Source organism: Cynoglossus semilaevis, chromosome 16 (assembly GCF_000523025.1).
Source record: "Cynoglossus semilaevis isolate Cse_v1.0 chromosome 16, Cse_v1.0, whole genome shotgun sequence".
Classification (NCBI taxonomy): domain Eukaryota; kingdom Metazoa; phylum Chordata; class Actinopteri; order Pleuronectiformes; family Cynoglossidae; genus Cynoglossus; species Cynoglossus semilaevis.
This window is the reverse complement of record NC_024322.1, coordinates 10,738,424-10,763,865: the sequence shown is the minus strand read 5'-3', so window position 1 is coordinate 10,763,865 and position 25,442 is coordinate 10,738,424. Positions and strand designations below refer to the sequence as shown.

Genomic DNA, 25,442 nt, shown 5'->3' with positions numbered 1-25,442 from the left:
GTTGTCCAAACCACTTGTCGCTCTTATTGGATTTTGCACACAATGTTTCTGACAGTTTTGGTTCTATGTTCACTCTGCAGGGCCACCCTGGACAAGCTGGGCCCAGGGGGAAGCCAGGTGCAGATGGCTGTAACGGAACCAAGGGAGAACCTGGTTTCCCAGGTCAACCTGGTTTTCATGGCCCTTCAGGTTTTCCTGTAAGTGGTGCTGCACACCTCCATAAACATTGATTTTTGATAATATACAATCTTTGACCTTTTCATCTTTTTTGTCTGTATGTTTTTTGTTGGTTTTTTTCCCACATTTTAGGGACAAATAGGCAGGAAAGGTGATAAGGGGGACTCATTGGAGCTGAGTGTGTACATGGAACGTTTCAGGGTAAGAAACATAAGAGAGACAACAACTATTGGTTGAACATTAATGAACACCTGCTCTGTAAACCTCAGATACTGCAGATTACTACATTCAATTTATATATCTCTCCATTATTTCACAAATCTTTGATTATCTCTTTACAGGGAGATTCAGGCACTCCAGGAAGTCATGGGATATATGTGAGACATAATATAATATAATATAATATAATATAATATAATATAATATAATATAACTTTTTCAGGGACCTCCAGGAAATCCAGGCTGGCCTGGTAACAGAGGAACTATGGGACCAAAAGTAATGTTTATGGCTGTGTTTTTATTTTTCACACACTGTAACTATGTGTAAAACTATGTGTAAAATACTGATGCAATCTCTTATTTTGTCCACTAAAAGGGTCCTCCAGGGCCTCCAGGTCCACCTGGACCAAAGGTAATTAAACATAACCTACTTTTCTTTATAGAAAGTGATCTCTTTTTTTTAACTGACATGGTTTTTTTTTGTTTTTTTTTGTTAAACAGGGCACCAATGCCAAAGTGATTAAAGGAAACAAAGGAGAACAAGTGAGTTTTACAGAAGATCACTGGTTGATCTTAAGCATATAAGTTTGTTGTTACTGGTGAGCGTCATTGAGTAAAATGACGCATAATCAGTCTAAACTGCTTCATTTTCTGTTACCACTGTACCTACCAAAATTAGTAGTTAATTATTAATCAACAATAAAATGTGTTTTACAGCCAGATTTGTTGTTTATGTCCTGTAAATATCTTTTTAGTCATATGAGTTCTTTAGTTTGAGACACAAACATCAGCACTAGTGATTCCTAACCACTGAGTGCAGTGCAAAGGTATTGAATTGAACTGGTTGGAAACTTATTAATTAACTGGAAATGATCATGAACATTTAAATACTATTCCACTAGATGGCAGCAGATAGCTAAACAATTAATAAAGAACCTTAGAGCTGGTGCAAATACACTGTCTTTCTGCAAGTCCTGGGAGTATATCATCGTTGTATTTAATAAAACTAGATGATCATTATATGTCATTACGTATGCTTCTTCCGACCTTTATGTTTGCTGGTGCATTGTGGGGTTTTTCTAATGTTAAATATGGTCGTGGCTCAAAAAGTTAATCTACACAATATTTTTTTGGGTAGAATCTTGCTGAAAATTCAGTTCAGGAAATTCATGCACAAACCTTCAATTGTTTTAACAGCATCTGCAGCAGCATTAATATACTGTGTATGGTAAACAGTCTTTTGGATAACAGTAATAACATATACTGTACAGGTGTTTGAAAGTCTTTTACTAGAACAGATATATGTTTATTAAACCCCTTAGCAGTTTTTAGCTTCTTTTTTTCACAGTGCAAGATGTCAAATCCCTAATTCACTTATCATGGTTTTACATCGTCCTAAAATCTTTTATGTCACGTGTCTTTATTTTGTGTTTTTTATGTTGTTATTCATGGTTTAATTAGTTATCACTGCATTAGTAAGAAAAAATATTGAAACTAATGTTTAATTTTTTTCTCCTGCACTTCCTATCAAATCCACAAGGGGGACACCGGACCACCTGGCCTGCCAGGAAACTCTACTCATCCTCATACTCTGCCCCCCCAAGTATGGCACATTAATATGACTCATCTCAATTCTATGACTCTAAAATACTCAAACAGAAAATGCTCTTGTTCTAGGGACCTACTGGAGAGAAAGGCCAGAAAGGAGACAGAGGAGACCACGTAGGTCACAGATCATGGTCTTAAGGTAAGGGCTTGGGTGTAATGTACATACACCACTGACTGGCTCTCACTGCCTCATTTCAGGCAGAAAACGTTGGAGAAATTGGTGTGATGGGACCCCCCGGACCACGGGTTAGACCACGTACATCTCACCTTGAATGTGAACTTTATCTGTTTAATCAAACAGGTCATTTTAGTAATGATGTCCAATACTGTTGTAGGGCACATTTGGTTTAGATGGACCTCCTGGACCAAGGGTATGTAATTATTTTTATTGTAATTATTTTTAGTGCTTTACCAGGAAGAAACATTTTTTAGTGCTGTGACAGACAAACTTACAAACAAACTGTCAGATTTGATACATTAAGTGTTTATTTCGTGATATGTATATAATACAGAAGAGTAACTCAGCACAGGTAGTTCGTACAGTAACTTTTGTGTCCAGTGCAGAATGTGGCCTCAACTTTCACATTATTATTACTAAATTATACATTTGACTTCATAGTATTGTCGTGGGAGTTGGAACCTTTTTCTGGGAAAAAAATGTTTGTAGTATATTTTCAGACTAATATTGTCTGTTATCTAACAATGACAAGTCTTGTTTCAGGGGGATCCTGGTGAAGATGGGTTAATTGGCAGAGTGGGGCCAAAGGTGAGAATTAGTCTGATATCATTTTTTTAAAGATAAAGAAATAAATAAGATTAACATTATTTAATTAATAAAACAAAATTACATTTTATTTTATATCCAGGTTTTTGTAATTTAAGTGAATCTATAGGAGTAAATGTATGGATTAAAAATGTCTGACAGTAGGTTTGTGTTTCAGGGAGCCATCGGGGAGCCAGGATTACTGATTTCATCTGGTTGGCCTTTTGGTCAGTCAGGTAAATTAGTTATTAACATGTGAAAATAAAGTCAGCGGCATCTCACAGCTTTAGGTTATTTCCCACAGTGCACCTCTTTATTTACACATTTATTACTCTATCAGTACAGTACACAGCACTGATATGGAGACACAATGATGTGTTCTCATACATATACTGTAATTGTGACATACCAGTGCAGTTCAGGCAAATACATGATCATTGATTCAGTGAGTAAAGTTTTAGGCTTATGCTCAGAGGGTTGCTGGTTTGAATCCCAGCCGTGGAAGGACTGTGGTGCATAACTGAACTTCAAAATGTAAATAGTTAAGATATACTTTAGGATGAATAAAATTGAATTCAGGAAAATATAAGGGATTATATTCTTGCATTGATGTCAGAAGATAACACATGTAAAAATGGTTCCAATGGTCACTTACCTTAAATTGTCTGATAAAATCTCTTTCAATTGACAACTTTCTTTGTCTGACCTGATTAGGGGGACAATCTGGTCCACCTGGCGAACCAGGTCCAGATGGAGATAGAGGCCCAATAGGAGATCAAGGCCCCCCTGGAAGCCCAGGACGTCCTGCCTCTGCTTCACAAGTACAAGGTCTGAAAACTGGTCCGCAAGCTATAAAAAATGTTTTAATATTTTCCAACCGGAATTATTGTAATGTTTGAGGTGTGATGAAGAAAAAATGAAGAAGAATCATTCAGGCTAGATTAGGGCAGAAAGGTTCCTGTAAGCAAGGCAACCTGTGTCTCTGTTAAAAATAAAAGATCACCACAGATTAATTTTGCCCAAGAGATGATACACTGATTTTTATGAATCTAGAGAAAGTAACAAAGTGGTAATATATGAGTTAGTCCATGGTGGCATAAAAGTATATGAGGATGGTGCAGGACATGTTTAGGTTTGCACATGAAGAATCAAACTGGTTCCAAGCACTGATTTTTATCACGAGATTAAGAATTTAATGTTTTTATTTTTATGTTTTCTTCTTTCTTCTGTCTTTCAGTGTTTGAATTATTTGGACCCTTTGGTTTTCCGGGTGAGAAAGGAGACAAAGGCCTTCAGGGTGAACCAGGAATTCCCGCTGTCACTGCAGGACCTCCTGGAGCCAATGGACGGCCAGGGGCCAGAGGACCTCCAGGACCTGAAGGAACATGTGTGTTGCATTAAGATGATGGGGAAATTTTATTTGACCAAGTGGTTTAGGTTCTATTTGATCTCTGCGGATCATTAAATGAGTCTCTCCTTATCCTTAGGGCTTGAGTTTTTCAAGGGAGCTCCAGGTGTAAGAGGAAGACCCGGCAACGCTGGCTTTAAAGGACCAAAAGGTGACATGTTGGATATAATGAAATGGTTATTGGTGGCATGATTTGTTTCATGTGTGTAGGGCTTTTTTAGTCTGGAAGACAAAAACTAGTGAAGTAAGAGAAAAAGAATCCTCAGTGAAGACAGATCTTCAACCTTCATAGCTGACTTTTTGGGTTTTTATACTTTGTCTCTGCAAAGAAAAAATGCTGACCTATGCACAATGTTGTGTCCATGTAGGTGAACATGGGGAGTGTGAGTGCAGTATTGTCCACTCTCCGTCGGGACCACCTGGTCCTGTTGGTGAGCGTGGGGATGCTGGAATGTCTGGAGAATTTGGGCAGGAGGGTGATGTAGGAGACCCTGGTGTCCCCGGCGATGAAGGGTTCCCTGTAAGACAGTCCAAGAGAAAGCACTATCACCTGCATATTTCTATTAACTTTAATTCTTCGACATTACAGCTTTGTGTGCTTTATTATAGGGCTCTCCTGGAATTAGTGGGTTACCTGGTCCTAAAGGCCAGAAAGGATACTCAAGTGTGGCCAATCAGAAAGGTGCACCATCCCATTCATGTTACTGCGTCACACCAGCAGACCATAATGAACTCTGTAATGTGTACGTTTATGTGTATGTCTGCTGATGCTTGATCTAAACAGGATATCCTGGAGATCAAGGACAACCTGGATTGGATGGTCAGCCAGGTTCCCAGGGTGCTCCAGGCCTCAATGGGGTTCCTGGTCTCCCTGGTAGCAGAGGTCTTCCGGTGAGTTCATCACAATCATCTTTTGTGATATTTTTTATTCACTACCTATGGCTAAAAAAATAGATGAGGCCAGTGATCTAAAAATGACTGTGATGGTTCATGTCCACAGGGAGAAGGTCTCTGGGGACAACGTGGAGAAAAAGGTTTTCCTGGTCTTCCTGGCCGCCCTGGTGTACCCGGGGTCACAGGAGACCCTGGCTTGGTACTGGGGGCTCTAAAAGGCCAGCGTGGTCTACCTGGTGATGATGGTCTTGCAGGCTTTCCTGGAGTTCCTGGAACACCTGGCAGTCCAGGTAAGAGGCAGCCAACCAATGCCTACTTTCCATTTTCCTACTTTCATAATTTTTTTAAAAACTATTTCTTCTTCAAGGCTTTGTTGTTTTTACAGGAGTTCATTTGAGTTTATGACTCAGTGAAAACAAATAATACTCTACAGTACAAAGCAATAATACAGCAGTGAAGCCATAACGTGGAAGCATGATGATACGATGCTGTATTATTTACTTTTCTTTCTTTACCTGCTGTGTTTCCTTGATGCAGAAGCTGCATCCCTCAAACCAGCCGCAGCTGAGCTTGTTTGAAATAATGCTTGTGCTTTTGAATAACTCTGTTTCCGAATGCCTCTCTTCCATACTCTCTCATTTGCAACTGAAAGGGGACTGTAGACCGACTGCAGATGGAGGACAGGTGGATGTAACAGGTAGCTGGTATCATAACCTTTTCACCTTATTGCTCTCAATGTAACAACTCTTGTATAACAGCTTTGCTTTGGATTTTTGACTTTTGTGCATGAAAATATGATGGGATTTTAGTGTTTTGAGTGTGAGGTCATGAGCTAATGTAATGATGATGAAAAAAAAAAAACACTCCACGCTGGGCAGTGTTAAAAAAAATCACCCCAATAGTCCAAGTTTATCCGTTAACATCTCCTTTTACAGCCCTGATCATGTCATTAAGACCATATATGGGATTGCATTTTCAGGTCCTTGCAGTGCAGATCCAGGACCTCCTGGACCACCTGGACTTCCAGGACCAGAAGGACTACCAGGTTTCCCAGGTAACTCGTCATTGGATATGTGTTTTGACATTGTCGCACATTATTTGATGCTAATTTTTGTTATTTCTTGAAAATCAGGACTGAATGGTCAAAGAGGACCACAAGGTTCATTAGGAATATCTGGAGAAAAAGGAGAAGTTGGAGAGCATGGAATAGGTGGCCAGACTGGACCCCCAGGTAAAAAAGCCTAAAAAAATAAACAACCCATAGATGTGAAGAGGTATAAAAAATGAACTTTCATCTTTCACTTTTATCAGTAACTGCCTTTTCCCATCGTTACCATTATTTTAGGTTTTCCTGGTCCTCGTGGAGACCTGGGAGTTCCTGGAAGCAAAGGCTCCGTTGGAAACCCTGGTTTGCCTGGTGTTAATGGACGGCACGGGTCACAAGGCGAGAAGGGGTTTCACGGGGACATCTTAGGAGCATCACCCGGACCCCCTGGTGACCCTGGTCTCCCTGGGTTTCAGGGTAATAAAGGAGAACAGGGTGATCAAGGAAAGCAAGGTTATCCAGGTTAGTCAGATTTTTTATTTGAATTGAATTTACATTTTGACCAAATCCTGAAAACATGGTAACATAACACAATGCAAAGATAATGGTCTATTTATATAATTCTACGGAAAAATGTAAAATAAATGTGCATTTAATTAGATAGCAGTGTTTTACATCACAAAATACTTACTCCAGAAGGATATTTCAAGCAAAGAGGAAACAAATATTTCCTTAAACAGACACAAAATAAGTGCATATAAAATAGGGAAATGGCACAGCCAACTAAATAGTAAAGGAGAAGAGCTTTTATGCCAATACACACAGTATTTCAAATGAAATATGTAAATAACTAAACTCTCTCTTGCTTTCCACTGAACTTTGTCTTTTATGCAGTTCAATTTTACATTTGCTTATTTTTCTATCTAAATCAAGCTAATCATACTATTTCACTCTGATGTCAGTCTTTATTTTTTTTGGTGTAGGAAAACAATGGAGAATTCTGCTCTAGGGATATAATGATGTTTTGCACTGATTTATGTAGGAATGGGCGGCATGCCTGGTATGATTGGCTATAAAGGAGAACGTGGACCTGAAGGCCTGGAGGGAGAGGAAGGGAGGCCGGGGGCAGCTGGCCAATATGGCTACCCTGGTAATCCTGGGCAGGCAGGTCCACCTGGACCTCATGGTGCTTTCGGAGGGCCAGGTAAGTCAAACACGTGAAAAATCACTCCACCCAACCAAGTTGTTCTTGGTCGTGTATGATGTCCATGGCACATTGTCCTGCTCACCAGGATTCCCTGGAGAAAGGGGCACTGTGGGAGACCCAGGTCCTCCAGGTCCAATTGGTTTAAAAGGAAATCCTGGAGATTATGGTAGTGATGGTGTGATTGGAGAGTATGGTACCAGAGGTAACCCGGGACTACCAGGTGTAAATGGACAGCCAGGCCTTCCTGGAATGAAAGGTTTGTTCTGTAAATGATGCCATAAATTAAATTCAATGAAATTTTAGAATTGTTTTGGTCAGATTTATTAATCAAAGTCTCTGATAGTCTCTCTCTCACCCTCACTAACTTCTTCTCACTCTCACCCTCTTTGTTCAGGATACAAGGGCTCTGCTGGAATGTCAGGTTTTGAGGGGAAAAGAGGGAACCAAGGAGTGAAGGGCTTTGGTGGGCTCAAAGGAGAAGATGGTGTACCAGGCCAACTGGGCCCCAAAGGAATATCAGGTCACCAAGGAGAGAAAGGTGAGGCTAGTCGATGGCAGGTACCTTTAAATCAAATTCCACATAAACTTAACTTATATTACATTTGTATCATCCAGGTGAAAGGGGTCTGACTGGACCACCTGGGGAAAAACCAAAAATCCCTTTGCAGCTTGTGTTTGAAATGAAGGGTCCGAAGGGGAACCGTGGGAGCAAAGGAAGCAAAGGATTTGTTGGACCGAGAGGTTTGGATCTGCAGTCTGATACTTTCCTCTGAACTTGTCAGTCATCACAGGCCTAAGCTGTTCCAATATTTATTATTTTTTTAAAGGTGAGAAAGGTTTTCCTGGTGTGCCGGGCAGTGAGGGGTATCACGGTTTGCCTGGAGACCCCAGTCATGTCAAAGGAATCCATGGAGATCCAGGTGCACAGGGGCTCCCAGGGATAAAGGGAATGCCAGGACCTACAGGGAATCGTGGAATTTCTGGTTTTCAAGGAATGAAAGGCAACAAGGTAAAAACAACTGCAAAAGCTATGAAGGTCTGTGGGTAGTTGTCCTGATCAGGAACATGATGGACATTTCCACAAAAATTAGCTACAACAAAAACCAGGAAGAAAACAGTAACCGTAGTGAAAATAGTGACAGTGGACACTGTTTTCTATATTGTTCTGTTTCTGAATTACTTGTAAAATATTTTAAACATTCGTGTATTAATGCCATAGGTAACCTTGTTGCAATGTCAATATCTATGTTTAAATTGACCATTTATAACTTTGCAGGGAATTAAAGGAGGTCCTGGAGCGTATGGTGCATCGGGAGAGACAGGAAAACAGGGTTTGAAAGGTAAAAGCTCCCATTTATCAGTGTTTCAAAGGTCATTTTAAAACCAGTGTGCTGACAAATGTTGCCGTGTTGTTACAGGTGACAAAGGTCCTCAGATAGACCTACTAGGAGCTACGGGACTGAGGGGGGAGGATGGTTTTCAAGGAGTGCAGGGTGAATATTACAGCAGATATTGTTTAATCTTTAAACCAGATTACAGTGAAATACTTGTTAATGTAAAATACTTAATATATTACATACAGGCCACAGAGGATTAAAAGGATATCCGGGGGAGACGGGAGCCGTGGGTTTTGATGGCATTGAAGGACTGAAGGGAGAATCAGGTGATCCTGGAATACAAGGACCCCCAGGTTAGAGTCTCGGTTCACTCCACTCTTGAATAATCACTAATTTAATTTTACTTCATTCGATTATTCTAGCAGAATCACATTTTAACCAGGCTTAATTATTCTCTGAAGGCTCGGTTGGGCAGAGGGGAACTTTTGGTAACCGAGGTCAACAGGGCCTTCATGGATTTTCTGGAAAAGATGGAACTCGAGGCTTAGATGGGCTTCCAGGAAACAAAGGTGAGAGAATCACAAACAAGCGTGGACACTAGGATTAGGCCGACAGTGACAGATGACGGCAGATACCAAGTGATGACGATTACCACAGAACAGCTACATTTCTCTGTTTAGTTCAGTGGACAAAACTTTACACAATTTAAAGGCAGTGGCCTGTGTCCAGCTGGTATGGGGTCAGTACTAGTAGTACTAGTACTTTTCATGTAAAATGTAAAAATCAATAAAATACTGGAGCCAAAGAACTAGTGCTTATTCTGAACCCCTGGAACCTTTGGCCTTACTTAGATGCTTTTTTACTTTTGCATATTTTGCATATTTGGGGTTTGGCGCTGAACGCCATTTTTTCAGTGCTGCAAGAGACATTCAGGACATTTCACCAACTCTTCATTGTACGTGTGCAGGTTTCCCTGGCTTGAAGGGTCTTTATGGTCTACATGGATTAAAAGGACAAAAGGGTGTCCAAGGAACGCCAGGTATTTAACCACACTAACAAAACACAAAAGAACTCTTCAACACGTTTTGTTCACTAAATATGGTGATAATGTTGCACTTGAAATCCATAATTTAATTAAAACCTAAAAATCAATTTCCATGAGTTTCTGACTCGATGGAAACACGATTCTCATAAACAACGTCATATGGCATTTTCCTGTTATATTTTTAGTCTTTGGGGCACTGGTGGCTTAGTGGTTAAGGAAGCGGACTTGGAGAATGGCACCATCCCCACACACTGCTCCCTGGGTGCTTAAAGCCCACTGTTCACTTTGGTGATGGGTTAAATGCAGAGGTCACATTTTGTTGTGTGCAGTGGTGTGTTGTGTCACAAGAGCACAAGAGCAAGACTCCATGTGTGTTTTTCCTGGTTTCAGCCAGAAAATGTTTCAATAAAATGTGCCGTCAGTACAAGAACAAGACTCCATGTGTGTTTTTCCTGGTTCTATCAGGTCTGGATATCGTTGGACCAGCTGGAGAATCAGGAGCCACAGGAGAAAAAGGAGAGAGCGGTGACCCCAACAGTGAACCAGGTTTTCCAGGAACAGCTGGTTTGAAAGGGTTCCAAGGCCCTCTAGGTGAGCTGGCAATTCTGGAGATCCAAAATTGGGCTAAAAAACCTCCTCGGATCAAAGCATATAGTAAAAAACAGAAACACATTCTGAGCTTTGTCTAACAAAAATCGTGTTGCATTTAGGTGATCAAGGTCATCCTGGACTGCCAGGGATTCGTGGTTCAGTAGGACCAGATGGAAGCCCATACAGACTGGGATCAAGTGGAGACCCTGGCTTTACAGGACCTAGAGGATTACAAGGTAAGAAAAAAAAGAGAATCCTCGTGACACAGGTTACTACAGTACTGTGGTGAAAATCAACACACAGCCAACTGTTTCATGTCAACGGACACATTTGATGTACTATTGGCCTATTCAATATTTGTTCACTTCAATCTGGACAGTTTACTGAAATACATTGAACCAAAAGAGAAATACTGGGTTGTTGTAAATTATTTTTTTTCTCCCAGGATTCCCTGGACCAAAAGGATTTCCTGGTGTTGATGCTCCACCTGGAGAAAAGGGTATAATCGGGTTGAACGGATTTCCAGGAGGTCCCGGTAGGAAAGGATTCAAAGGAGATCAAGGTCCATATGGATACAGGGGGTCTAATGGTGTGTCTGGGAAAAAAGGTAGGAATCATGGATTTACTGAATTAAGCATTAGCCTTAAAACGTATCTTTGCATTTATTACTACAGAAGCTGTACTTGACATTGTAAAAGAGTCTAGAAAATAATTAAGTGATCATTAACTATGTGTCATTTTGCAAATACTGTTGTCTTATAGGCATAAAAGGAGATCAAGGAGTGATGGGAATCCCTGGTATGAATGGTTTCAAGGGAGAAAGAGGCTCAGTTGGGTCGAAAGGAGAGTCTGGACCACCAGGTTAATTAATACACCAACGTTTGTTTAATGAACATTGCCCCACATTTGTCAACTGTCTCAGTCAAGAACACACAAACTTTATCTTGGTCTCAACAAAGTTTATCTCTGCTGCAGGTGTTCGTGGAATCCCAGGCAACCAAGGTCCTCCTGCAATCCCTGTCACACTTCCAGGGGAGAGAGGCAATCCAGGTCAACAGGGTATCCGAGGGCCAGGTGGAGTCATAGGAGAACCTGGGGTACAGGGTCCTCCTGGTGATCCTGGTATGTCCTTCATGCAGAAGTTTTTTTTGTTTGTTTGTTTGTTTTTATCAAACAGGTGTGAAATAAATGTCATGCTCACAAACATCAAATTGAACTGTTGATGTGCAGGTTTCATTGGACCTTCTGGGTACAAGGGGATGCCAGGGATTAGTGGCACACCAGGAACGCCTGGATTCCGTGGACACAATGGACAAATGGGTCATCCTGGTCTGCAGGGCATGGAAGGTGTGTCCGACACTGGGGGACAACTTTAAATAGTATTTAACAAGGTTCTTATACATAGTAGAAGGAAAAATGCCATTGTATACAGTATATACTAAAGAAACATTTAGATGCAAACATTTGGATTTGTCTGTATTTGTATGTATGTACATACAAAAGTGTATATATATAGATATATATATAACTATATATATCTATATATGTATAGAGAGAGAGAGAGATAAAGACACGTGTATGTATAATATTTATAATATAATATAATATAAATGTATGTATATGTATACATATATAAATATATATTTATATGTCTTGTAGTTTTAAGTGAGATTTTATTACTAGAATAATTCTGTTTTAGAACTGTTTTGTCCTATAATCCCCTCATTTTTTCAAAGAGAAAATTAGGATTATCCACAGTCCTGTGTTCCACTTCATTGTTATAAAACTAAATTGTGTAACACATCACCCTCCTCCCACTGTTCAACAGGCCAGCGTGGCCAACCTGGGATCCCTGGGTTACCTGGCATGCCTGGTCGCAGCGTCAGCGTTGGCTATTTACTGGTGAAACACAGTCAGTCTGACCACACACCCATGTGTCCCGTGGGTATGTCCAAACTCTGGGACGGCTACAGTCTGCTGTACTTCGAGGGCCAGGAAAAGGCCCATAACCAGGATCTGGGTAAGTTCAGATAAACTTTTGAATGAAGTTTATAAGATTGTTATGGGGCTTGCCTTACAGCAGTGTTTCTCAAAGTGAGGGGTGGGCCCACTAGTGGGGAATGGAGACATGACAGGTAAGGCACGACAAACAGTAGATTTTCAAGGTTCAAGTTATTGATTTATTATAAAATATGTCGTTACTTGATTTTCGTTCAATACTTTTGGTGGGAATTGACCAGAAAGTTTGAGAACTGCAATATATCAAGACATTTACTGGATCAATCCTTGGAACTTATGATGAATCAGGCTGAAGAATTTATTTGTAGTTTTAGCTACAAATTAGCTTGGTAGCTTAGTGGTTAAGGAAGTAGACTTGGGTCCGGCTTCAGGTTCGAGTCCACCAGCTGCCAAGTTATCACTGAGGTGCTCTGAGCATGGCACCGTCCCCACACACTGCTCCCCGGGCGCTTAAAGCTGTCTACTGTTCACTTTGGTGATGGGTTAAAAGCAGAGGTCACATTTTGTTGTGTGCAGTGGTGTGCTGTGTCACAATGACAAATAGTTTACTTTCCATTTCCTTTATCAACAAAAGTTAATAATCCTTTGACATTTGTTCAGCCTTAGTCCATTTGGAGGTTTCACTTCCAGGACTGGTGTTAGTAGTGATTCACTTTAACTTAAAATAAAGCAGATTTGAGGTCAGTGTTCCCGAATAATCCTCATTATCCTCCTCATCTTGTGCAGCTGTTATTCAGTATCTGCTTTCTCTCAGTGACTCATAACTGACACAGCAGGTGATACTGCTGCTCCTAACTTAATAATACTCCATAAATTAAACAGTGTGAAAAGTAAAGAACATTATATTGTAATACAATCTATTGTCCTCTCCAGGATTGGCTGGCTCCTGTCTGCCCAAGTTCAACACCATGCCCTTCCTTTACTGCAACCCTGGGGACCTTTGTTACTACGCCAGCAGAAATGACAAGTCCTTCTGGTTGTCAACAACTGCTCCTCTCCCCATGATGCCTGTGGAGGAAGGAGAGATCAAACCGTATATCAGCCGTTGCTCCGTGTGCGAGGCTCCGTCGGTTGCCATTGCAGTCCACAGCCAGGACATCACCATACCACAGTGCCCAGCAGGCTGGCGCAGCCTCTGGATCGGCTACTCCTTCCTTATGGTTAGTATTGGTTTTGTTGATCGTCGTCAATTTTTTTCATTTATTTGCACTGTAGCAAGTTACTTTGTACTTTATTTACAATATTTACACATTTGTTTTCTTAATGATTGCTAATTTGTAGCTACATATAAAATAATTTACAAGTGTAAACAATGATCCTGTTTCGAGGACGATCAGCAAACAGAATGGCAGGCGAGGATTCTGTAGAAGTGTTCAGACTTAAATTATTATTTTTGATTATGTTAAGTATGTTAAGTAGTTGTGTTAGCATTAAAAATATATTTATTTGCCTTGGAACTTTTAGATTAACCAATTGAAATTGTGCCGGACAAAAAAAAAACACAACTTGTTAGCAGAATCAACAGAGTTAACCAACACCTTGTTGTCCCACCTGTGTCTGTACAGCACACAGCAGCTGGCAGCGAAGGCGGGGGTCAGTCCTTGTCATCCCCAGGCTCTTGCCTGGAGGACTTCCGCACATCACCGTTCATTGAGTGCAACGGTGCCAAAGGAACATGCCACTACTTTGCTAACAAGAACAGCTTCTGGCTGACCTCTGTGGATCAGTCCTTCAATGCTGAACCATCAGCAGAGACACTTAAAGCAGGCCAGCTCTTGTCACGCATCAGCCGCTGCCAGGTCTGCATGAAGAACTTATAAAAGTTGTCACAGGCATAAACAGATTTGACCATAGACGGTGGTCTATTATCGTAGATCTCTCTCTCTAACAATGTTACCAAACAAACTAAGGGGAATTTCAAACATCAACCTAATTAATGTACATGAAAACTAAACTTTCTCCCCACAGATTCCAGACATGTCATGTAGATAGAGCCCCGATTATGAAGCTAACAGCATTACGGAAAGGTATTTTTATGTTACATGTAGATTGGTGCTTACTGTTTAACTTATTACCTCAGCTTCTATCCACATAGATAAGAGATCTGATATACCGTAAGTTCAGCTAAACCAAAGATGTCTGTTAATGCACTGCTTCAGCTTTCTATGGATTTTTCTCTTATTTTTTTTGAAAAAATATATCCCACCGTAAAAACCACTAACTCTGCTTTTCAACCCTTTACAGTGTCTCCATTAGAGTATCGACAGTATTATCTCTCTTTCATCCTGTTGTTCTGAAAAACCTGTTTTTATACCACGTCAGTTTACTTCGTCTCGCTTCTATCAGCTACTGCAAGATAGACTGCAGTTTGTGGTTTCTCCCTTCAGCACATGTTCACACGATGCACTGATTTTCTTCGTATTTATATCAGCTGAATGAACTTGAACCCCTTCACCTGGGAGTTCTTTTTTACATGTATATCTTATCTAACGTTACGCATGCTACAGTCATTTTATTGAATTGCAGATCAGAACGTAAACAGGGTTTGGCTCTAAGGTCTGACCGCATTACTCACGTTTTAATTCGACTTCATCTGCTTCCATGGAAAGCTTTCATTCCATTCTGTTTTAAATGTAATGTAATTATGTTGTTTTTCATACCATGATAATGTCATTGGACTGGATGGACGTTAGATTGGATTAAATGTGATTTGTGGTTTTTCTGTCATTTTACTCACAATGATTTGTCCCAATTTAACCGACCTGACAAATGGCAAAATATTTTTAAAAAAACGTAATTATGAGAGTAAGTGTAAAAAATTCATCAGAGGAGTTTGTTACTATTCACAGTTTAAAGCACAGAAAAGTGACAATGATGTACAAAGATTGGTATCAAAGCAAGTCAAAAAAAAAATTAGTGATTAGGGAAAAATCCTATCGTTCAACTACAAGAAACAGTGACTTGTGCAGTCTCAGCAAACAATTAGTGCGGTTTAAGTGAAATTTAAAAAAAAAAAGTAGTTAAATTGTGTATGCTTGCTCTTAGCACACACAAGTCAACAATAAAAGTGCAGTTACGGATCTTTGGGTGGAAGTTTTAAAGTACAAGGTAAAAAAAACCCTCAATACTCATTGGTTTTCTTTTTGACAAAACAAGTGTCTCTAGATTCTTCAACTCCAAGCAGTGTCGATTATTGCTATTGACTCTCAGTCTAAGCAAATAAGTAGTACCATCACAGTGTAAGTAGTTGGTGCTTAGACAGACTTTATGACAGTCATTTAAAAAAAAAAACTCAGATCTTAGCAGCAGGTTTTACCCCTCCTGGCACTGGCCTCCCTGTACTCCTCCAAGTCGACTGTAGGAGACACTAGATTCTCATTTCTCTTCCTCAAAATCGAAGGCAGTACCAGATCAAACAGTGTCTCAAACAAAGTGTCCACATTGTAGCCCGTCTTAGCACTCGTCTCAAAGCACATCTTCTCTGCAGGCAGGCTGCTCTTTTCATCCAGGCCCTTGTACCGCAGTATTCTCTCATAAAGTGCCATCGCCTCCTCGCGGGGGACCTGTTTGTGTAGGCCCGTCCCAGAGAGAGACGCAGGAGAGGCTGGAGGTGTAGGACATGCAGACAGCACCTCTGATTCTGTCCTGTCCCCCTCACACTCAGTCCGATCCTTAGAACCTCCGCTCAAGTCCAGTGGCAGCTGGGCTTTAAGGTCTGTGAGGTCAGCCTTGTTGCCCACCAGGGCGTAAATGCAGTCATGGTTGGCAGTGTCGGTCAGGGACAGGAAACGCTCCTCCAGCTCGGCCAAGCTTTGCCAATTGGTGACATCATAGGTGAGAATGACGGCAGAGGCACCTCGACAGTACATGGAGCCCAAACCATGGAACTGTTCTCGACCTGTGGGAGACACAATGAGATCCAGGACACCTACTAAAGTACTACTCATAGTCCCAGGGCCATCAGAACGCAGTACACTGTACAAACAGCAATACAGGAAAAGCAAAACAGACAGAAATTGTGCTAAAGACTTGGCATTTAGAAAACACAAACAACCCTTGTTGTTGAAATATGCATGATTCTTGAATGGAATCACTGTGTGTCTGTGTGTGTGTGCCTGCATGCTAAGCCAACAAATGCAGTTTTATAGACTGAGATAACAGGTCACGGAATGACAAAGTATTTTTCAAGTGCTATTCAGCATAACAAATTATTATTTCTATTTTTCTGGATGACTTTATTTCTTTTATTTCTAACTACAATGATGTCTGGTTTCATCTTATCTAATGACTTTTACAACCTTTAGTTGTTATTATTTTGTATTATTTTTTTTATAGTAAAATAGAAAGGAAAACCAACAAATATCATCTCAGAATTTTTTTAAAAATATTTTTTTCACAAACTGGAAATTAAACGATTGTGCTACCCTGGGAAATTTGAGTTAGAGGCATGGGAGTCAAATCTTCCTGTAGTAAGCCTGTCATGTGACTGTTAAGAGGAACAGGATAAACACAGTGTACCAGCCTGCATAGGCTGCTTTATGTTCTCATGAAGCAGTCTGTTGAATTTTGACTAAAGACTAGAGGTCATTTCGAAGTGGGAAGTGAATTTGCAAAATACAAGTTTCAAAAATACATGTTTACACAATCCTGGAAAGCTATCTTATTGGCTTACTATATCTTAAATAATGAGTCACTTAAAAAATATTACTTTTCGAAATTTTGGATTTTTTTTGCCTCAGCAACAGTGGGTCACAGGCCATGCAGCCTCTTAAGGGTTTTTGGTCATAACGACTTGCGCTGTATAATAAAATCCAAACTCCTTGATTACCGGATTTACATGTTTTTTTTTTGTTTGTTTGTTTTTCCGAGAAATATTTCTTATTTTCCTGATACTAGCTTTTATGTGGTCACATGTCACTGATTGCCCCAGGTTTTGGAATCACGCGCTATCAGGTAAACAAATCCACTAAAGCAATAAAAAATATTCTTGATAAGAGCAGAAAAAAGATCATTTTACCAGCCGTGTCCCATATGGAGATGTTGTAAGGTCCCCATTGTTTTAGGAAAAACGCTCCCCCAACGGTGCTGATGGTGTCTTTAAACTTTCTTTCCGTGTACCTGTGGAGAAGCGACGTCTTCCCCACGTTCATGTCTCCCAGCAGGACCACCTTTACGTCCGGCTTCTTCATCTTAGAAGCCTCCGGCATGATGATAACGGTGACCGTCGGTCGAGTCCCGCGACAAGGGAAAGCTCAATTTGTTTTTACCTTTCTCGGTTAAAAACTTAATGGAGTTATGTACGGCCTAACTGAAAACAATCCCACTATTCTTTCCGCAAATCCCGCTGTCAAGCGCCATTTCGAGTGCAACAGTTAGTTTGGGACGAGGTGACTATTTTAGTGTTGTCTTAGCCACCATTGTAAAGTTCAAAAAGTAGCCGAGGTAAAACAGGAAGTAGGTGAAGAAAAAAAACTGGAGCTTAAGTTTTAACCCTGGGTGTGGTCTAACAGGCGTGAATGTCATAACGTCGTCGTATGTCAGTGTTATTTTGTGAACAATTAGTACTCAGGAAACGTCAATTAAAAAGTCCAGGTTTTTTTATTTCATTAGGTTCATGAGCTAGTTACATAGTTACATCCTTCAATGTTTTGTGCAATCTGTGATGGGGGACGGGGTGAGGGGGGATCCTGATAAAGATGCGAGATTTCTAGTACCTACAAGTTACAATCTAGGGAATAATGCCCACCAGCTGTAGTCCAACTTGGTCACATTGGAACGTCATGGTGGGATGACTTTTTAGTTACAAGACATCAGACCTATGACCCACTTTTCACAATTTAGACCAAACTGCCCACAGTTGGGTGTGCAGGCAGATATCCCACCCCAACTAAATATTAAATCATGAATTAAATATGTGTTATATTTTATGATGTTTCTGAATTGGGTTCTCTGTTTTAGTAAAACGCATTTTAATCATGCAATACACTGCAGGAAGTTGTAATTGTGGATTTTCCAGTGGTCACTGGGCGGTCTGATGTAATCCAAGAAGTGCGTTTTGATGATTACTTGAGGCTCTCCCAATAAAGGATCATAAATAGCACTTAAATTGTTAGAAGTAAAATCACTTCATATTACTACCTTTTGACTTTGACAAAGGTAATATCTATCTACCAAAGTTCTGCTCCCATGGAAGCTGGCTTTTGGACGATGAGTAGACAAACTGCATGGTTTAAAAATGTTAAGTATACTACATAAAAAACAGCACTCTTGTGTTCGTTTGTGTAATTATCACATTTGTTTGTTTTTTTAACCATTGTTCATTTAAGCACGGGGAGCAGAATGTATAATTAAATAAAAACATTGTTCACAGACCAGGAACCGCCACTAGTAAGAAGTTGAGATAAAAGTATTTTCCACTAGACTTCTACGCTGTAGATACACAGACACTTCCGAAACCAGCGGAGTACTTCCGGTCTTCTTCCGGGGTTTCATTGACAGCATTTTCCTTTCCAAAGGCCAGTCGTTTGGCCATCACCTGCCGAGATATAAAAGTCCAAGGCCCTTTTGAAGGCAGCATAGGAATTTAGTAGCTGTTGAAAGACTGGCTGTAGGGCGCCACATGATCAGGACTGTGTGTAGACAGTTGACAGCTTTGAAACCCGCTGCAAGCTTAGGTAAGGAGTGCTGTGTCCGTGTTTTCAGTGAAATAGCAGGGAGAGAATAACAGCATGTCGCAACAGATTCAGACATTCGCCTTTTTCTTTATCACACTAGTACTGTCGATTATCGCCACATTGGTCTTTATGAACGAGACAGGTAAAGAGAAAGAAGCGTGAAAACGTTTTATCTCACTGTTGTGCTCGAACTGTAGTAACATTAGCTTAGCTACAAGCTTCTGGAGTCTAAAAGGCATGGTTGTGTATCATCAAGGATAAATCATAAATTTGATAGTTTGAGGGCTCTAGGACTCTACAGACACCAGGCAAGGCCTGGAAACGGGTGGGGAAATGTACAGTGAACCCAAATAGGACTGATCAGGGGTCAGTTTTTCTACATGTCAGCTAAAGCCTGGGGTTTAACAGGGTTTTGAGAGACTGACCCCGAGTCAGGTCGTGTCCACGTCCTGACGACGTAACCAGCGACGTCAAAGGACAAACTGAGACAAACGGGGTTTAGCTAGGGAGGAACAGTAAATATTTACATCGTATTAGAATGGTTCGCAGATTAAAAAACTATTATTTATACACCGGTAAGTCCTTGTGGGAGCCAGACGTCGTTGTTGACGTAGCTTTTGTAAAGCGCCGCCCGGCTGCTTTGATACAGCTCTAGGGGAGCAGACGTCTGTTGTAATCCGCAGTGTAAACATCCCCATCCAGCTCCCCTCTCTGTCGTTAGTCCGGTCACTCCTGACGCTCATCCACAATGCAAGCGAACCCAACGCGGGGCTTCTTGTGGTCGGATGTGGAGACGAGGACCTTGTTGAACATATGGGGTGAGCAGGACATCCAGACGGCGCTGGATGGAAACTTCCGTAACAGCTTCGTGTACCGCGATGTTTCCCGGAGGCTGGGCACCATGGGCTTCGAGAGGACGCCGGAACAGTGTAGGGTGCGCATTAAAAGCCTCAAGAGACAGTACCTGCTGGCCAAGGAGGGAAATATACGAAACAATGGCCAGTATCACAAGATTTGCAAGTTTTATGAAGTAATGGAGAGAATACTGAGTAACCGACCCGTCCTAGACCCACATGAGTTCATAGACAACGGGGCGGGGAGAGAGGAGGCCGTGGACGGCATGGATGACGATGGAGAGGATGCTCAGGACGCTTTCACGGAGAGCACAGGGGACTGTCCTTATCCTGCAGAGACTCACGTCAAGCTGGAATATCCCACCATTCCCATTCCTGTCCCAGTTAAAGTCACAGTAGGAAACAACAGTAAGTCCCTCCTCTACTCACTTTTTTTTGCTTGGTTTATTTTAAACCTGTATGTGAGCATTCAAAGTGTGCGTTTAAATTTCAATACAGTTTGGATATTTCATTTGAGGGAGGAAGAAATGTTTTAGGTACACTTTTAGATATCAGTTAGGTAGACTTTAATTCATATGCTTTAGGGATATGGCTGTTTACATTTCAATGTCAATGTCATTTTATTAACATGTTTTACATTTTTTTTACTGTAAGTAAACTCAGAACATTTTGATTTTAGTTTTAGTGATGGTTCCTCCATGTGAGGGTAGAAATGGTAAAGGTAAAGATCTACAGCTACATTGAATCTAACGGTCACCACTTTCTTATACTTAAAATGTGATTCCTAGTTGAGTCTTACACTCTCCACACTGCTTGTCTTGATACAGTAACTTAATATATGTTGAAGAAAATACAAACATAAGTGTGTAAGAATAAAAAACGAATACACTGACATTTCACAATACCATATCGATATTCTACAGCACTGTTTAATTTTTTATTAACAATTACTGTTACCATCATTTTATGTAGTTTCTATTCTCAAGTGATTACAAATGTAGATCCCTCTGTTCAAATTTTATTAACCTGATGTTAGGCATGTAACAACATTGTGTGTTTACTCAATGTATTGTTGTGCCCATAACATTGTGGTATATCACAATATATTGTATAGTTATATCTGGATACAAATCGTATCACTATATTCTTGCCAATACACACCCCTAATTAAGAACAGTTTTGAAAATTCAGTTAAATGATTCATTTTATCTAAAACAATGATGCATTTATTGGTTTTGCAATCCTAGTCCAGGTGAATTTTCTTAAAAATAACATGTCTCACCTCTCTCTCCTCAAGGCACCCCGGCCAGACCGCAGAACAGCAGTCAGTCAACTGCGACTCTCTCTACCAAGGCAACTAAAAGACCCAGGAAAAGACGTGCAAACTTTCCCATGGAGAAGCTGATGGAGCAGTTCCTGGAGCAAAGTGCACAGGCTGAGGACAATTTCTATCGAATGGAGGAACAGCGCCTTCAGGCTGAAGAATGCCGCAGAGAGGCCGAGCACACTCGGGAGCTGCACATGCTCCAGATGCTTGGACAGATGTTCTCCAGCATCTCCTCCTCCACTAAACCCGTCTCTGCTGCCACCCCTTCTAAGACTAGTCCCAGCACCTGCCCGCCATCTTACTCCAGCCCCTCTCTATCATGCTCACGTGGCCAATCCAGTCACATCAGACACTCTTCACCCTTGAAAGACCGTTTTCCCCAACAGAGTCAACTGTTGGACCCAGACCCCCAGGCCTTAGGTATTGATGTTGTTGATACGTGAAACCTCGGCGTGGAATGTGCAAAGAGAAGCTCAGCAGAAAGGCGACTCAGCGGTGGCTCACTCACCCCACCAGTTGTTCATTAATCTATTCTTTTGTGTATATAATAATTCACTTTTTTATAATGTTTAGTCATTGTTACTGCTCATATAAAATAAGATGCAAACTTTGACTTGTGTATTCATTTCTGTCTTTCCTCTTTCCATCAGTGTTGGAACGCTGCTACAGTTTGGGGACTACATCACACAAAGGCATGGAGGAGGACATTGTCTCACTAGTTAAGACCATAGTTCCTCCTCTGAACTCCAAGAAGCACAAGGGACAAGATGGACGTATTGGAATCATTGGAGGTTGCCAAGAGTATGTGTCACAGACAAAAACTGTATCCAAAATACATGTATTGTATTAGTCTCCTAATATTATCCCTATTATTTTGTCTCCAACTTTCATACAGGTATACAGGAGCTCCATACTTTGCTGCTATTGCTGCACTCAAAGTGGTAAATACTGATTCTAACAGACTGTGGCTTTAACCTAAAACTCTTTATTCCATTTGTTTTGTGTTTTTTGACTGCTTTCTTATGTATNATTTATTTATTTTTTAACCAGGGAGCTGATTTGTCTCATGTGTTCTGCACCAAAGATGCTGCTACTGTGATTAAATCCTACAGCCCTGAGCTCATAGTCCATCCTGTTCTGTAAGTGGAGAATTTTCTAAATTTTTTTACCGTTTATTAACTAACTCTAATTTCAGGAACTGATTACGGGTATGTGTGTAACATTGAAACCCAAATGGAAACACTTACCTTTGTACTTCAGTTTTACATTTTTCATCTGTCACACAACAGGAACTCAGATGAATACTTTAACTTTCGGTCACATTCGGTAAACTGCAGTAATGTATATAGTTTCCATGCTTTTTTCCCCAATAGGTAACATTAGTCAAATAGGTTTACTCTGCAAACAAGGCACAAAAATAGAAAAATGAGAATGTTCTTTACTATCTAATTAACAGTTGTCTCTCTCTGCATCAAGGGACAGTCCTAATGCTGTGGAGGAAATTGAAAAGTGGCTTCCGAGACTCCATGGCCTAGTGGTAGGACCTGGTCTGGGCAGAGAAGACTTATTGCTGAGAACAACACAGGTATGTGGACAACACAGCACTGGAAACAACACTTTAAAAGAACTGCCTCTTGCATTAGCACAATGTTCTAAGTATTTTAAAGATTATTTAAAGTGCATATATATATATACATATATATATATATATATACATATATATATATACGGTATATGATACCGATTTATCATTGATGCACCAAAGAATTTTATTTTTATTTTAATCATAAACATGGTCTTAGATACGCATTTTAATACAAAAGAGTGCAATTCTATTCATTTTTGAGAAAGCTTTATTTTTGAAGACTTTTTCAGGAACCTATCAGTATAGTATGTTGCTGTTGAGCCATGGTTGACATCTGTAAAAATTTATTTATTTATTTATTTATTTTTACATATAAATATTTAACCTATACAGTTATAGAGTTACAGCGGGGCAGTGATGGCTTGGTGGTTAAGGAAGCAGACTTGAGTTTGGAAGGGTTCAGGTTCGAGTCCACCAGCTGCCAAGTTACCACTGAGGTGCTCTGAGCACTGCTCCCCAGGTGCTTCAGCTGCCCCCCGCTCACTTAGGTGATGGGTACAATGCAGAGGTCACATTTTCCTTCTGTGTCACTATGACAAGTAGTTCACTTTCCTTTCCTTAAAAATTACTATAAACATCAGCATTTATACAGTAGCAGTTAAATAAAATATTTAGTAGCAATCTTTAACAGTGTAATCAAAGCAAATTCATCGGAAAAACCCAAGGTGCAACTTTATATTTTGTCTGTTTATTCCATTCACTTAGGAGGTGATAGAAAAGTCCAAAGCGAGAGATATTCCCATCATCATCGATGCAGTAAGTCTTAATAACATGAAGCTCCCACTGTTGAACAAATGGAATTTTGTTTGGAAAGTTGCTGAGTGTTTTTCTGTGTGTGTGTGTGTGTGTGTGTGTGTGTGGGTCTTACTTGTTTTAAACAGGATGGATTATGGCTGGTTACACAACGACCCACTGTTATTCAAGGGTACCACAAGGGCATCTTGACACCTAATTTTATGGAGTTCACAAGATTGTACGAGGCACTGGTGGGTCTCCTGATTCCAGTCAGCCCCTGACTTATCAATTATCAACCCTCCTGGGCTTTATTTTTGTAGGGGTATTAACATGTTGTCTGTGTTGCCACTGCAGCACCATGAACCCTTGGAGAGCAGTGATCATCAGCGCAGCATCTTGCAGCTCAGTGTGGCCATGGGCAACCTGACATTGGTGCTGAAAGGGAAGCAAGATCTCATTACAGACGGCAGCAAAGGTAAAAGACAAGCTCATTATTATTATTAATTTAAGCTTATAATCACTTATAATATGTGATCATAAGGCATTGAAGTTGTAACCTTGTGTTTCCAGTGATCTCTTGCAGTACCGAGGGCAGTGGAAGAAGATGTGGTGGACAAGGTGATCTCCTGTCTGGATCCATAGGCGTGCTGGCACACTGGGCCTATGCTGCGTCTGCAGCTGGAACTCTTAAAAGGTAAAGCTTGCCTGTGTGATTACACTGTTAAAACTGTTTAATTTAAAGTCTCTGACTAATAAGCATGGTCATGTATGTGTTTTTTGTACTTTTGTAGTATAAATCCTTCATTGGTGGCTGCATTTGGGGCCTGTTCACTTACCAGGCAGTGCAACAGACAAGCATTCCAGCAACATGGCAGGTCCACGACCACCTCAGACATGATCCAGGAGATTGGCTCATCCTTCAGAAAACTTTTTGAGAGCTGAAAACTGTAGTTTCGAAACATGCACACAAATCAAACCTTTGCTTTCTGTACAAGCAAACTTGTTCAAATGGACACTAAAGGCAAAGACTTTATATATAAATTTATATAAATATATATTATATATACAGGCTTTGTTAAAGACTGTGCTCAACATAAACATGGAGTATTGACCGACCCGCAGTGTCATCCTCATGACACTAAACTAACTAAACTGTATAAAGGAAATGGACATAGGTGTGTGGGTAAGTCACAATTGTGCCTCCTCCTGTCATGATTTACTGTCAGTTGTTCTCTCAATAGGCTCCCATATTGAAGTGGTAACATCATGTTCTGTTGGATAAATGGAAGGATAACTGAAACTAGTAGATCAGAGTGAAAAGCAGAATCATTTTTTCCTTTACACTTTATACAGAGTTTCTTACAAACAGGATAGTTCTGTCCATTTCCTATAGACTGTACAGCCTACTGTTGTATTTCATCATTTCCAGCACAGTTCCATTTTATTTAGGACACAAGTAAAACAAATCCATGTGCTTTTATTTAAAATAAATAATTTGAAATAAATTGTATGAAAAAGTATTTCCCCCATGACTTGTGGTGCTGTGCACTTACATACAGGTTTTACATATACATTTATTTTGACAAATAAGTCTGTCAAGCTTGGTTAAAATCAACTAATCGACTAATTGATTAATTAATTAAAATTTGATGACAGATGGGGAAAAAATCTGATGAAAATTTTTGGAGAAACAAATTCAAAATTTGATCTATTCTTCGTATTTCTTATCAAATTAGAGCATTTTGAGAAATATTTTAGAAATACAAATTGAGAATTTTTTCGGTAAAATCCAAATTTTTCGGTAAAATTCTAATTTTGTGCGTCGAGGTCAGATGGAGGGACCTGGCTGGGCTCAGCCCAAACAAGCGACGTAAGTCCGCTTTCCAGTGTGCCC

General features: G+C 40.3%; 3 protein-coding genes across 8 annotated transcripts in view; 2 read left to right on the top strand and 1 right to left on the bottom strand.

Moving 5' to 3' along the window:
* The window catches only part of col4a2 (collagen, type IV, alpha 2), a 45,067-nt gene extending 30,027 nt beyond the window's left edge, over positions 1-15,040 (top strand). The window contains exons 6-47 of one of the 4 annotated variants that reach the window (XM_025063678.1): positions 56-197; positions 310-378; positions 519-554; positions 620-673; positions 773-808; positions 898-939; positions 1,937-1,999; positions 2,074-2,118; positions 2,203-2,250; positions 2,340-2,375; positions 2,726-2,770; positions 2,946-2,994; positions 3,482-3,595; positions 4,005-4,154; positions 4,255-4,326; positions 4,544-4,695; positions 4,785-4,857; positions 4,960-5,066; positions 5,176-5,359; positions 5,722-5,769; positions 6,049-6,123; positions 6,202-6,300; positions 6,415-6,636; positions 7,157-7,318; positions 7,407-7,577; positions 7,716-7,859; positions 7,937-8,062; positions 8,149-8,330; positions 8,598-8,661; positions 8,740-8,814; positions 8,904-9,011; positions 9,120-9,227; positions 9,626-9,697; positions 10,169-10,294; positions 10,414-10,530; positions 10,740-10,901; positions 11,057-11,155; positions 11,270-11,416; positions 11,525-11,641; positions 12,123-12,314; positions 13,187-13,473; positions 13,879-15,040. In XM_025063678.1, the coding sequence (XP_024919446.1) occupies positions 56-197; positions 310-378; positions 519-554; positions 620-673; positions 773-808; positions 898-939; positions 1,937-1,999; positions 2,074-2,118; positions 2,203-2,250; positions 2,340-2,375; positions 2,726-2,770; positions 2,946-2,994; positions 3,482-3,595; positions 4,005-4,154; positions 4,255-4,326; positions 4,544-4,695; positions 4,785-4,857; positions 4,960-5,066; positions 5,176-5,359; positions 5,722-5,769; positions 6,049-6,123; positions 6,202-6,300; positions 6,415-6,636; positions 7,157-7,318; positions 7,407-7,577; positions 7,716-7,859; positions 7,937-8,062; positions 8,149-8,330; positions 8,598-8,661; positions 8,740-8,814; positions 8,904-9,011; positions 9,120-9,227; positions 9,626-9,697; positions 10,169-10,294; positions 10,414-10,530; positions 10,740-10,901; positions 11,057-11,155; positions 11,270-11,416; positions 11,525-11,641; positions 12,123-12,314; positions 13,187-13,473; positions 13,879-14,133 (4,675 nt within the window). In that variant the 3' untranslated portion in view covers positions 14,134-15,040. Of the gene's footprint in view, positions 1-50; positions 198-309; positions 379-518; positions 555-619; positions 674-772; positions 809-897; positions 940-1,936; positions 2,000-2,073; positions 2,119-2,202; positions 2,251-2,339; positions 2,376-2,725; positions 2,771-2,945; positions 3,004-3,481; positions 3,596-4,004; positions 4,155-4,254; positions 4,327-4,543; positions 4,696-4,784; positions 4,858-4,959; positions 5,067-5,175; positions 5,360-5,721; positions 5,770-6,048; positions 6,124-6,201; positions 6,301-6,414; positions 6,637-7,156; positions 7,319-7,406; positions 7,578-7,715; positions 7,860-7,936; positions 8,063-8,148; positions 8,331-8,597; positions 8,662-8,739; positions 8,815-8,903; positions 9,012-9,119; positions 9,228-9,625; positions 9,698-10,168; positions 10,295-10,413; positions 10,531-10,739; positions 10,902-11,056; positions 11,156-11,269; positions 11,417-11,524; positions 11,642-12,122; positions 12,315-13,186; positions 13,474-13,878 lie in introns of those variants that run through there. The other 3 variants (XM_025063675.1, XM_025063676.1, XM_025063677.1) reach the window with 3 other exon arrangements.
* A 109-nt stretch (positions 15,041-15,149) lies between these two features.
* rab20 (RAB20, member RAS oncogene family) lies at positions 15,150-17,774 on the bottom strand. The gene is made up of 2 exons (XM_008328687.3): positions 17,331-17,774; positions 15,150-16,211 (listed from the first exon to the last, which is right to left on the bottom strand). Exons 1-2 carry the CDS (start codon positions 17,518-17,520, stop codon positions 15,613-15,615), a joined length of 789 nt encoding a protein of 262 aa, XP_008326909.1. The 5' UTR covers positions 17,521-17,774; the 3' UTR covers positions 15,150-15,612.
* An 844-nt stretch (positions 17,775-18,618) lies between these two features.
* naxd (NAD(P)HX dehydratase) lies at positions 18,619-25,068 on the top strand. 3 transcript variants are annotated; one of them, XM_008328689.2, is made up of 11 exons: positions 18,619-20,249; positions 21,139-21,588; positions 21,819-21,969; positions 22,064-22,109; positions 22,219-22,307; positions 22,645-22,753; positions 23,519-23,569; positions 23,695-23,799; positions 23,903-24,023; positions 24,119-24,242; positions 24,340-25,068. In XM_008328689.2, exons 1-11 carry the CDS (start codon positions 19,736-19,738, stop codon positions 24,488-24,490), a joined length of 1,911 nt encoding a protein of 636 aa, XP_008326911.1. In that variant the 5' UTR covers positions 18,619-19,735; the 3' UTR covers positions 24,491-25,068. The 3 variants fall into 3 exon arrangements, with proteins under 3 accessions (XP_008326911.1, XP_008326912.1, XP_008326913.1); XM_008328690.3 differs by lacking the exon at positions 21,139-21,588 and having other exon boundaries at positions 18,647-19,129; XM_008328691.3 differs by lacking the exon at positions 21,139-21,588 and having other exon boundaries at positions 18,657-18,987.
* The last annotated feature ends 374 nt before the right edge of the window (positions 25,069-25,442 follow it).

Bases quoted from the DNA above. Each gene is read 5' to 3' on its own strand.
- naxd (XM_008328689.2), top strand. From the start codon at position 19,736: ATGCAAGCGAACCCAACGCGGGGCTTCTTGTGGTCGGATGTGGAGACG. The intron at 21,589-21,818 runs GTATTGATGTTG...TCTTTCCATCAG, and splicing joins CCCAGACCCCCAGGCCTTAG to TGTTGGAACGCTGCTACAGT. The intron at 23,800-23,902 runs GTGGGTCTCCTG...TTGCCACTGCAG, and splicing joins CAAGATTGTACGAGGCACTG to CACCATGAACCCTTGGAGAG.
- rab20 (XM_008328687.3), bottom strand. From the start codon at position 17,520: ATGCCGGAGGCTTCTAAGATGAAGAAGCCGGACGTAAAGGTGGTCCTG. The intron at 16,212-17,330 runs GTAAAATGATCT...TGTCTCCCACAG, and splicing joins CTCCATATGGGACACGGCTG to GTCGAGAACAGTTCCATGGT.